The sequence below is a fragment of the Berghia stephanieae genome, chromosome 3, assembly GCF_034508935.2.
Source record: "Berghia stephanieae isolate SIO BIC M18660-M18661 chromosome 3, UCSD_Bste_1.3, whole genome shotgun sequence".
Lineage (NCBI taxonomy): Eukaryota > Metazoa > Mollusca > Gastropoda > Nudibranchia > Aeolidiidae > Berghia > Berghia stephanieae.
This window is the reverse complement of record NC_088362.1, coordinates 61,557,944-61,569,503: the sequence shown is the minus strand read 5'-3', so window position 1 is coordinate 61,569,503 and position 11,560 is coordinate 61,557,944. Positions and strand designations below refer to the sequence as shown.

Here is an 11,560-nt window from a genome sequence, read left to right as displayed (position 1 = left end):
ATAGAAATCAGTAGAGAGAACGAACTTAATTTTCATAATTGACAAGAACAGAGGTGGGTCCTGACACCAAAGTAACTATTAGCGCTACACCACTGACAGTTATTTACACGTTACGTGTCACAGTATTGCAAGGGGAGTTAGAAATCAGTAAAAAGAACGAACTTAAACATTTCCATAATTGAAAAGAATCGATTGGAGGCGATGGGTTACATACGAATTCAAGGCCATACCATTGCCATACTCTTTGATACATTCCAAGGCCAGCATCGCTTCACCAAGTTCGTTGAAGGTCTCAGCTAGAATCAAATCAGCTCCCTCGTCCACAGCCCATTCGATCTGTTCCTATAATAAAAAAAGAATTGAGCTTTTATATGGCGCAATATCAGCTAAACGTGCTCAAAGAGCTTTAGAAAGAGTCCCCCGGACCAACAGGAATCGAAACATGACGCCTAATAGGCGATAATACAATTCTCTCCCGACAGAGACAGCGCTGTTAACAGCCAAGTACTCATTTTACACCTGAGTACGATGAGAGAATGTGAGTAAAGCGCCTTTTTCAAGGACTCAACTTTGCGCCATCGAGGCTTGATCCCAGACCTTCTGATCCAAAAGCGAGTGTCATACCACAAGACACCACCGTTAACCAGCTAATGTCCGTACTCTGGATCGATACGTATTCAAAAATTTGGCCAGAAAACTCATCCTTCATAATATATAGATCGATCATCACCATAGCTGGTCGCTCCAACACCTAACCCACTCCACAGCATCTGGGGAGCAGACTCTTCGGTCATGGTCAGTGCAGCTGGGCCCGTCCTGGTATTTTCTCAGGATGTGCTTTATCGGCTACTCTCGGCATCCACTTGTACAGAAGCTAGTATCAGTTAGCCCCCACTTTTTCATGCTTCCAGCTGTTCTCCCGAGTTTTTGCCCGTACTCTGTTCAGTGTTACCCATTAATTCCTGGGGAACTCAGTTCCGTGGGGCAATTCTTCTCTCGGATCTTCAACGGCTTCATTTGCATGGCTGTCCCACTCCCTCCATGTGGATAGTCTGTATATAGCTGCCTGATTAGGGTTGATGCTTTCTTCTGTCATGAAGTTCTTTCTCGACTTCAGTCTACTTATCTGTTTATATTTCTGGGCTGGGGAAGCAGTGGATCTTCGAATGTGGGGAGGTGCAATGCCAGCCAGCCGATGTAGGACTGGAACTACAGTCGGTTTCAAGGTACCAGTAATGATCAGGCAGGTGTTATGGATCTCAGAGTCAATCTTTTTGGCATGACAGGATCTTGCCCAGAGTGGTGAGGCGTTTTCGACTGATGAGGGTTAGTGCGGTTGTCCTGACTGTTTTTGGATCTGCTCCCTATCTAGTATTTGCCAGTTTATTAGGAGGTTGTTTCTTGTGGCAGCCCTTGCTTTTGTTTTCTTTGTGTGCTGAGAGGAGGAGAGTGTGTGGTCTAAGGTGACAGCGAGGTAATCGGGGAATGTGTAGTTCTCCAATATGTTCCGATTCCAGGAGATGTTCAGTTTCCTGTTGGCTTGGCGATTTTTTAAATGGAAGGCACACGCTTGAGTTTTTCCTGGGTTGGCATTTAGTGAGTTCTTTAAATAATACTCAGAGAGTGTCTTCAGCGAGTCTGTTAGTCTCTCCTCAATGGTCTTGAAATCAGAGGCCCGGGATTCAAGACACAGATCATCAGCATATAGAAACCTCCGAATTCAGGTTGGTCGTTGGTATAAATATTGAAAAGGATAGGTGCAGTACCGATCATTGAGTCACTCCATTATTTTGTGATCTCCATCTGCTCTTCTTCCCATCCATTTCCACAAAAAAGCGACAGTTTGACATAAGGAATTTTATCATTGCAACTACTTTTGTGTTACGAGTTATCCTTGCAACCTTTAGGAGCAGTTTCCTGTGATTTACTGTGTCATAGGCAGCTGTCATGTCCACCAACGACACAGCCCCTGTGATTTGTTTCAATGTATTGTGTGAAGTTCAGGAGTTGGTCACAACATGATCTTCCAGGGCGGAAACCAGCTTGATAAAGTGACAGATGTTCTTCAACTGTTTGGGAAATTCTGGCTAGTATCATGCGCTCATATACGTTGTACAGTATGCAGAGGAGGGATATTGGTCTGTATCTCTTGCTGCTACTTGGGTATTTTCCAGGTTTAAGTAGAGCTATAACTCTTGCTTATCGCCAAAGCTGTGGTATTGTGCACGATTCAAGACAATTGTTGATAAGAGATAGGAACGACAATTTTGTTGAGGGACAGAAATGCTTTATCATTTCTGCAATGATGCCATCTAGACCAGCCGCTTTACCGGGTTTGGAGTGTTCAAGGGCTGACTCTAATTCTTCGATACAGAAAGGGTCTACTTTCTGTTCACTTCCTTGGGCGATCTTTTCCATTTTTCTTTTCATTTCCTTTAGTTTGCCCTTTTATCTGTGTTTTGCTTTTCCATTTTTGATATGTTGGTTTGCTACATCGTTTGATATCACCGCTGCAACCCTAGTTTGTTTGTTATTTTCTGTATTTACTATTTTCATAGTTGACCAGGCTTTCTTACTGTTGTGGGTCATGTTTGTGCTGGTTATTATTTCTTCCATCTTTCTGATTTTGTTTCGGCAATGAAACTAAAGGTCTCACCAAGTTGGACAGTTTCTTCGGCAACTGGATCTGTTTCGTAAGCCTTCACATATTGTTTATAACGTTCCTTCCGGTCTTCCTGTAGGCATGGCTTTCCTGCAGCTTCTAGGTATATGTTTTTTTTCGGCAATTCTCCATACAAAATTCTGGAATAGGTCGTTGTTTTTGAGAACTGGGTCGATGGTTTTGATGCTGTCATTTTTGTCTGATGAGATTTACCCCCCGTTTGTCTCCCGAAAATTGAATCTGGGTAGAAGTTTGCTCTCCCCGGGCCTAATGACTGGTCCTATTTAAGTGGTAATAGTCTGTGTTGTGATTTTGGGATGGGATTGCCGACAAATTTCTGAAAGTTTTGGAGATGTCTGGAAGACACAAATGCAAGGTCTGGGATGTGGCCTCTTCTACAGCGAGCGCTTGAATATGGTTTTTTGTCTTTTGCGTCAAGGAGGAGTGTCAGATTATATTGGTCAGCCCATTCCTTAACAGTATCTCCATCTTCGTTGTTATCAATGTATCCCCAAAACAACTCTTCCATGGTAAGGGTGGGAAAATGATATCCCTTCGGCCCCCATCATTGACAACCTTAAGATCATTAGCTTCAACGCAGAAGGAACTAACAAAGATCAACAAAGATAGAATTACTATCTAACCTCAAGGCAAACAAGAGACGGCCAAACCCGTGGCACTAAACATACCTGGCATCTACCTAGTCATACAACATGGCAGCAATATTCACGGTTGTGCTATATATGTCAAAGACAAACCAATAGTGACATACAACCAGGACAGTAAGCGAGGGGAAAATTCTATGTAATATCTATCTACAAACCTCCACCATTAAAGTGGTCAGTTACATCCGCTACTAGTGATAAAGCAATGATTGTGATAGGTGACATTAATAGCCATAGCACCAAATGGGGATACAATGATAACAACGAAGACGGAGAAACTATTGAGGGATGGGCTGACCAATATAACCTGACACTACTCCATGTTGCGAAAGACAAACCAATTTGTAAATACTTGTCCTCTTGAATACCACTTTATCGCGATGAGCCTCCCTGATATATCAACAAATAAACTTTATGCACAGCAATCTCCATTGAAATGTAGGAATCTTGCAAAGAATAACACACAAACGCACGCACACACACACACACACACACATATATATATATATATATTATATATATATATATATATATATATATATATATATATATATATATACTAGTAAAAAGCCGGCAATTTCGCGGGGAAAGAACTAATTTCATTCGATATTGTACTCATCATTATTTAATGAGGGCAGATTAGTAAACAACGTTGTCTCTGACCCTTGACACAGCAACAAACAGTTGTCCGTGTGTGAAAACAGGTTGTGGTAAGAAAATCAGCTGCGAAAATAAACCTGAAGTAGCAGACGTGAGCAGAGTAGAGAGACGATCCTGGGATCGAGAACTTACCTTACAGTGCAGTACTCTGGTGATCATGTTTTGATTGTTGATTGGTCCAATTGAGTTTGCCCATACTTCAAAACTAAGTAATATAAGCCAGTGATTCCACAAAACTAGTTGTCCCTCGAATTCGGAAAAATGCTGGAATGAGATCCTTTTCTCATTTCGGACCCTCTATTTGGAACGCCTTACCGCAGAGCATTCGTGAAAAAGAATCTTTGTCTATTTTTAAACGTTCGCTTAAAACATATTTGTTTCGATTTTAGTAGATGGTATGAGAAGCAAGATAGGTTTGGTTTGTGTTGTGTGTTGTATTGTGTGTGTGTGTATGTGTGTGTGTGTGTGTGTGTGCTTGTGTGTGTGAATGAGTATGTTTCAGCCAAAGTAATTTGTAATTTAAGCGCTTAGAGTCTGGTGTCTCGGAGTTATAGCGCTATATAAGTTTTCAGCATTATTATTAATATACACTGATCTATACTTACATGAAAGAAAATGGGTGTTTTGACCACTTTAATCCTGAGGTCAAATGAAAATCTGAAGCAGACGCGAACAGTATCAAGTATTCCATCATAATATGACAGTTTGCCGATAACGTTTAACAAAAATATTTCCCAGGGCAATAATTATCACATCGATAAAAACGGCAGTAATATTAGCAGTAATATTAGTTGATGTTGTTAATCGGTGAAACTTGTTTAAAATGTCTGTATAATCTGAATACCTTAATGTGATCAAGTGAATAATATCATTAAGAAAGCCACGATTTGCTGAAAAAAGCCAATCGGACAGTTCCTAGCGACCCCCCCCCCCCCCCCCCTCCTCGCTCAGGAATTTCTGTACTTGATGTTTATACTGGACAGATAGTGTTGAGGGTGTGGCCATAAGTTAAACCTGTGTATTATCCACCCAAAACCATCACATTAAAAGCCTCAAATGGGCAATAATAATACTTGATGTCATAAATAGATAAAAACTGTTGAAAACTTAGTGTAGATCTAAAATTATTAAAGTAATTAAGTGAATACATTATTTGGAATGCAACGATTTGCGTAAAAACGCTAAACTAACAACTTTTTACAGTGTCGAGATTGGTTGTTTTGGAGAGTGTTAGTGTCGTCGGTACATTTTTTATGATACCGGTTTGACTCAACTAACTTTCAAACTGACTTTAAATTATAAAAGGAAATCAAGTTATCTGTTTATCTATCTGTAAAAAATACATTTCTAATTTTCAAATCCTTCAGTAAAGTTGTGCGCCGCATTTATTGACTCAAATGGCACAGTTCTCCATAAGGCTATATTTTTTTAAAAAGAAAGGATATAATATATATACTGAGTTATTGAGTAAATGAATTAGATGCTTCATTGAAACCCTTGATAGGTGACAAAACAAAAATAACTAGAACTGAACATGTGGATTGGTGTGATTTGTGATTTTCACACACTCGTACAGACCATCAAGCCTTGAAACATGTGGTTTAGGTGTGTGTTGCCCTTGTGATAGAATTCACTGTGCTGGACATAACTGAGGTACATAAACAGGGATGAACGCATTCTCCTAATAAAGTCACCGCAAGGAAGGACATCATTTATTTGAAAGAGAGTTATTGCCCTGAAATGTGTTATTAAATATAGAAACCTTCACTCCCTTTGTTTCGCTTCAAATAATTTAAACCTTTGTGAGTCAAAGAAGTCACGTGTTAATTTTATCCTCTTACTAGATCGCCCGACCAGCTTAGCTGGGTTGGTTTTCTTTATTTACAAAATATTAACAACAAATATCCTAATCCAACTGGTCCTACCTCAAGGTACTACATTGCTACATAACCACTTTCGCATCAACATAACCACTTTCGGATCATGCCTTTTGTGTAGTGTGCATTCGCCAATACGCAATGCACCAACCTGAATCACAACTCACAACGGATAGTCAAGTCGTGGAAGCGACCAGCAAAATGGAGGGCATGAATAGCCATCTGATTTGGGAAGCATTGTTAAATCAAAAAGAAAATTGGCTTGTTTAAAACGATCGCAATAGATCGTGACAAACCGTTTAACTTTCGCCAGAATGTTAAAAATGATATCCATTTAGATATTGGGAGAGTTTCTAGCTCGTTTGTGAGAAATTCCTTTGCGTCACAAACATGGATAGAAACAGACGTTTTAGTATTATAATTGAATTGACTAGTTGAACTTTAACATACCTTAAAAATAGACCTTGTCATTTGCTTCGATTCCTCGTCATCCGATTGGTAGACTGTGGTATTACAGATGTTTCCCGCCAAGAGAGTTCTCGTAGACCTGGCCACCTCCCTGGCTATAGACAAAGCCTTCCTGTTCAGCTCCTCCACCTTGTCCTCCAGGCCAACCACCCTCAACTTCTCTCTGTGACCGTAGTACTGGGGTTGAATCAGAAATACAGACAGGTAAAGAAATTGCAAGATAAATATGTAACGGTAGCAATTCCTATTTTGTACAAAACAAGTCGCTTTTTTAAACAACGAATTTTTGTATTTGCGATCTTACAATATTTGTCATTTCCAGAAAAAAAAAGTTCTTATTTAGACCACAGTCGACTGAAATTATGTTTAAAGTTTTATACCCAATGATAGAAGGCAGGGACCAGTGGCTTGCAATCCTTATCATCCATCTGTGTTATTTTTTGGGACAAAAGCATTGCTTGAGTCCAGTTGAGCCATCGACCCTTTTTCTTATGACCTACCCTTTATGAACGAAAATATCTCTTGTTGATGTTTGAAACCAAATTTTATTTATTGCTGCCCAGCTTCAGTTATTGATTAATGCCATCAGAAGCCCGCGTCTCCCATCAAGTTGGTAAAGCACTCGTTTTACACGCAAAGGGACCGATATTGATGCCGTGTGCAGTCGAGATTTTTTTCTGACCTTCCCTGTCCATGCAACAGTGATTGGGTAGCTGGGTCTGTTAGGTTTGGCGGAAAGTACTAGCGTCCTATCCAAAGGGTAGCAATCAATTGCTGTCGTCCGTTTCACGCTATAGAAACCGGGAAAAAAATCCGGCCAGATGGCTCTGAAGGACTATTTCTTCTCCCATACCCCCCTCCTTCTCGCAAAACACACACACACACACAGACACTCACTCACACACACACACACACACACACACACACACATGCGCGCACATAAGTCATCCCGAATTATAAAAAAGACCAATTCGTTGAAAATCATCCTTGGACATCAAGGTGTAGCTATGAAGTCAAGTGGTATGACAGTCGATTTCGGATTGGAAGGTCTTGAATTTGAGCCTGGATGTTACATGTTGCTGTTGGTCAGGGATCCACTGTAAGCGCCTTGGGTACATTTAGTGGTTATTGCGCAATACAAAAGCTTAAATTTAAAGATCGCGTTTATAGATTTTACGACTTCGACCTTTATGATTCCTGGTCAATATTTGATATGACCATTAATACATTTTGAACAACACGAGAGAAGTTGGTATATTTGAGCTTTTATATGGCGCAATATCCACTTTACGTGTTCAAAGCGCTTTACAAGGAGTCCCTAGTCAACAGCAACATTTAAGTCATCAACAGTGATTTCTCAAATAAAACTAATGATGTCTCATAAAACAAACGATATATTTCCTCAGTTGATAAGAGAGACGCATGCGCAATCCTATATTGACGTTCTCTTTATAAGGGAATGTATGTTGAAGTCTTTTTCAAGGTCAATCAGTTTTGTAGGACTGTTGATTCTAGTACAAAATGGTGCTCTTGGTTTGTCAAAAGTCATGCACACCATCAGACACGTCAAAACTCTACAATCCCGACGATATATTATGCCAATAATGGCATTACTTATGGTCCAGGGCAGTGAGGTTGGTCGCATGATGTACTCATTGTATTAAAAAGGCAGAATGTGTCGGACTTTGACAAAAGACAGTATCTTTGTTTTTACGATTTTTAATTGTTAAAAATTGTTCTGTTTTTATATTATATCATGCAGATAGAGTCGGTGCATGGCACCAAATCAAACAATAGAGCCTGGCCATTGCCCATGGCCCAAACATTGATGTCTTTTTCATTTTCATCAAAAACAAGATTCGAAATACTTACCGTGACAGCAACTACCACGTCACTTCCGGCGTGCACAAACTCTTCGTGCAGACGTTTCACAACTTCCAGATGTTTCAAGACGACATCTGGCACATACGACCCCACCTGCAGGTAACCTCTGCGTTCCAGCTCAAAAATGTATCCCTCCGCTACCACGATCGATCCGCCATCGGCCAATCTTGTAAGAAAGTCTAAATAGTTTGAAAAGTGAAAGAATGTTAATAGGGATGAAATGTCGTGACGTCATTTCCTCTTAACAACGCTCACAAGAACGAAACAATAGTTCCAATGTACTTTTCCAAAATGGCAGTAAATACGATTTCCTTAACTGCTCTCACGAAATAATTCTATGATGATCATTGGCATGTCTCCAGAAGTCATTATAAATCTCGACATGATTTGACTTTTACGTATTCTGAGTGCACGATGTTGGGAAAAGTTTGAGTCTGCGACAGAAGACAGATCTAGTTTAGTTCGAGTTTGGGCAGATACATATATACTATAAATTAAATTATGCCCTTCCGCCACGACATCATAAGATATCGTCGCCTAGGCATAGAATAATATAGATATTTCATCAAACAAGATGTCTTATGTCAACAGAAATCACGCATGTTGTTTAGGTGAGCAAATTGAGGGTTAATAATCTTGACCAAGGAAAAAATCGAGGAAAAACATTGACCAAGGAAAAAATCGAAACTGTCCGAAGCGGGCTCGAACCCGGGACCTTCCTGGTCAGGGTGGAATGCCTTAACCACTCGGCCACTTCGCCCCCTACTACCCTACTATAGAACCATTATATCTAAATGACTAGACCCTAGTTCAAAAAATTATATCAATTGAATAGTACATTCCGTATTTAATTAAGTGTATCAAATCGAGATATTTTTTAAACTTCACCATTCGACATTGGAGTTGGAGTGATTATTTAGACCCCAGGTAAAAATAAAATTTTTGAGTCTGGTTGGACGTGATTATTTCTATGGAAGACCACGATTAAAATATCACAAGAAAACAAGTGGCTCTGTAGTGTAGAGGTAAAGCTTTTTGACTCTGGACTGGAGGGTCCCGGGTTACAACCCCGTGGAGTTTTCTATCTACTTTTTACATAAATTTATATAATTAAAAAAGAATTTAACTTAACTTTTTTTTTTGTTATTCTTTAAAAAAATAATAACAATGATATTAGGACTACTGCTACTACTACTACTACTACTACTACTACTACTACTACTACTACTACTACTACTACTACTACTACTACTACTACTACTACTACTACTACTACTACTACTACTAATGATGATGATAATAATAATAATAATAATAATAATAATAATAATAATAATAATAATAATAATAATAATAATAATAATAATAATAATAATTAATAATAATATATTATCATCATCATCATTTTAGGTGTTGTTATTGATGATGAGGATGAGGATGATGAGGACAAAAAATAATTATCATTAATAATGGTGACGGTGAGGTGGACCAAGGACTTATAATTAGTGCCGCGCTGAGGACCGGTCCTTGGGACCGGTCCCACGGTTTTTTAGCTGTGAACCCGGGATCGGTCCCATAGTGGAAGACCGGCGGCGGTCCTCACTTCTTATCACCTTTCAACGGTCTCGCGCCATACTACTTCCCCAGCGATTCGTTGCCTCGGTTCTTTGCCTATCTTCCACCAATCACCACCCATCCCACTTAATTAATCGCACCCACCCCCTTTGCCATACACTAAACGACACAGACGACCATAGAGGCAGACGACCACGTCCCTCCACTCCGCAAACCGCCCTTTCGTGTGTGAGATGGGGGGAACAGGAGGCGCACGCCTTGGACGATTCCATTATACGGGGTCAAAATTTACTACACCATAATGATCGCAATGACAATGATCTATGATGAAGGCATGACCCCTCTTCTCTAATGGGTTATTGTTTGAAATGCATGTGACTACTAAAGATGTGTGTGTTTGTGTTTGTGTGTGTGTGTGTCTCGAACCTAGCAAGTAGGAAGTCACCACTCCTTTCTATCGCATTGTTGTCATTTAAAATAATACAATAATTTAAAATTTCGTTTGGTGTTTTAACTAATCAAATAATACGAGTTTCATTAGTTTCTTCCTTCCAAAAAACCCAGTTATAACGTCTGTATTTTTAAAAAGTCCAATAGAATATTTGGGGACCCCGATAGCTCAGTTGATAGAGCACTCTCTTTGTACGCAAAGGGCCAGAGATCGATCCCGGGTGCAGTCGAGTTTTTTCTGAATCCCTGTCTACTCAGCAGTGAATGGGTAGCTGGGTTTGTTAGATCTTGCGAAAAGTCACCATCGACCCCAATTATTACTTATTACCGCATCCACCCCCTCTTATTATAACTTCACACGTCTCTCTCTTACTCTTCAATGCTCGCTGCCCTCTAATGTGTGTGTGTGTGGGGGGGGGGGAGGGGGAGGGGAGGGGGGGGTAGGACTTGCGTGTGTGTATCAACGCCACGAACAACTCGATCAACGCTTTGGGCGATTCCATTATCTCCGTTAATGGGGATAAATTTCAAATTTTATTCACGCTAAATTATCGAAGTAACAATGAAGTACGGTGAGCAAATAAAGAAGGCATCACCCCTCTTCTCTAATCAGGTTACAATTTGAAATGAGTGTGACTACTCCGTGTGTTTTACTCCTGTAGACCACGGTTTTCATTAGTGCGGGGCGGTCCCACGGTCCCAAAGGTCAAAACAGTTCGAACTTCCAACAGTCTCTCAGGAATGTTCAATGTCGAAAAGGACCGGACCGGTCCTTGCGGTTTTCATTTCCCAGGGACCGTAGGACCGTGGTCCTTAAGCTTGCCAAGGACCGCCCCGCACTACTTATAATTCAAGTTAAACTTTAAATGACATAAACTGATAGTTTGTAATAACAATCTTACAAGAAGTACTTACCAGACGAAGCATTACACGTTTTCACAAAGAACAACTGAGTCTAAACTGGTTTAGTCAAGATAATATTCTGTCCTCGTTTCAGATCGCTGTTTTGTCGTCACACCATATAAATAACAAACTTTTTAAATTTTGGCCAGAAAACTCCACCTTCAAATACCAATCGATTAAAATGGAAAAAAATAGTCTTAAACCTGGCACTTCGAAGTCTCAGGATTGCGACTTTTTGATAAAATTAGAGACATTTTAATAGATCGATTTTTGAGGGAAGAGTTTTTTAGCCACAATGATAAATACGTGTTTTGTCATGGTATGGTAGAATACAGATTGACATAAAACACATTTATAACGCCTGAACTTAAAAAAAAAAGAAAGGAATTAACCGATTTACACGCGCGTCTATGTCA

At 39.9% G+C, this 11,560-nt stretch overlaps 1 protein-coding gene across 1 annotated transcript in view; it reads right to left on the bottom strand.

Annotated features, from left to right (window-relative positions):
- LOC144969611 (betaine--homocysteine S-methyltransferase 1-like) overlaps window positions 1-11,203 on the bottom strand; it is a 15,758-nt gene extending 4,555 nt beyond the window's left edge. Inside the window, exons 1-4 of the mRNA XM_078908753.1 lie at window positions 11,157-11,203; window positions 8,205-8,395; window positions 6,315-6,509; window positions 231-342 (exon numbers count right to left, since the gene is read on the bottom strand). Of these exons, the coding sequence (XP_078764879.1) occupies window positions 231-342; window positions 6,315-6,335 (133 nt within the window). The 5' untranslated portion in view covers window positions 6,336-6,509; window positions 8,205-8,395; window positions 11,157-11,203. The remainder of the gene's footprint in view (window positions 1-230; window positions 343-6,314; window positions 6,510-8,204; window positions 8,396-11,156) is intronic.
- Between the last annotated feature and the right edge of the window lie 357 nt (window positions 11,204-11,560).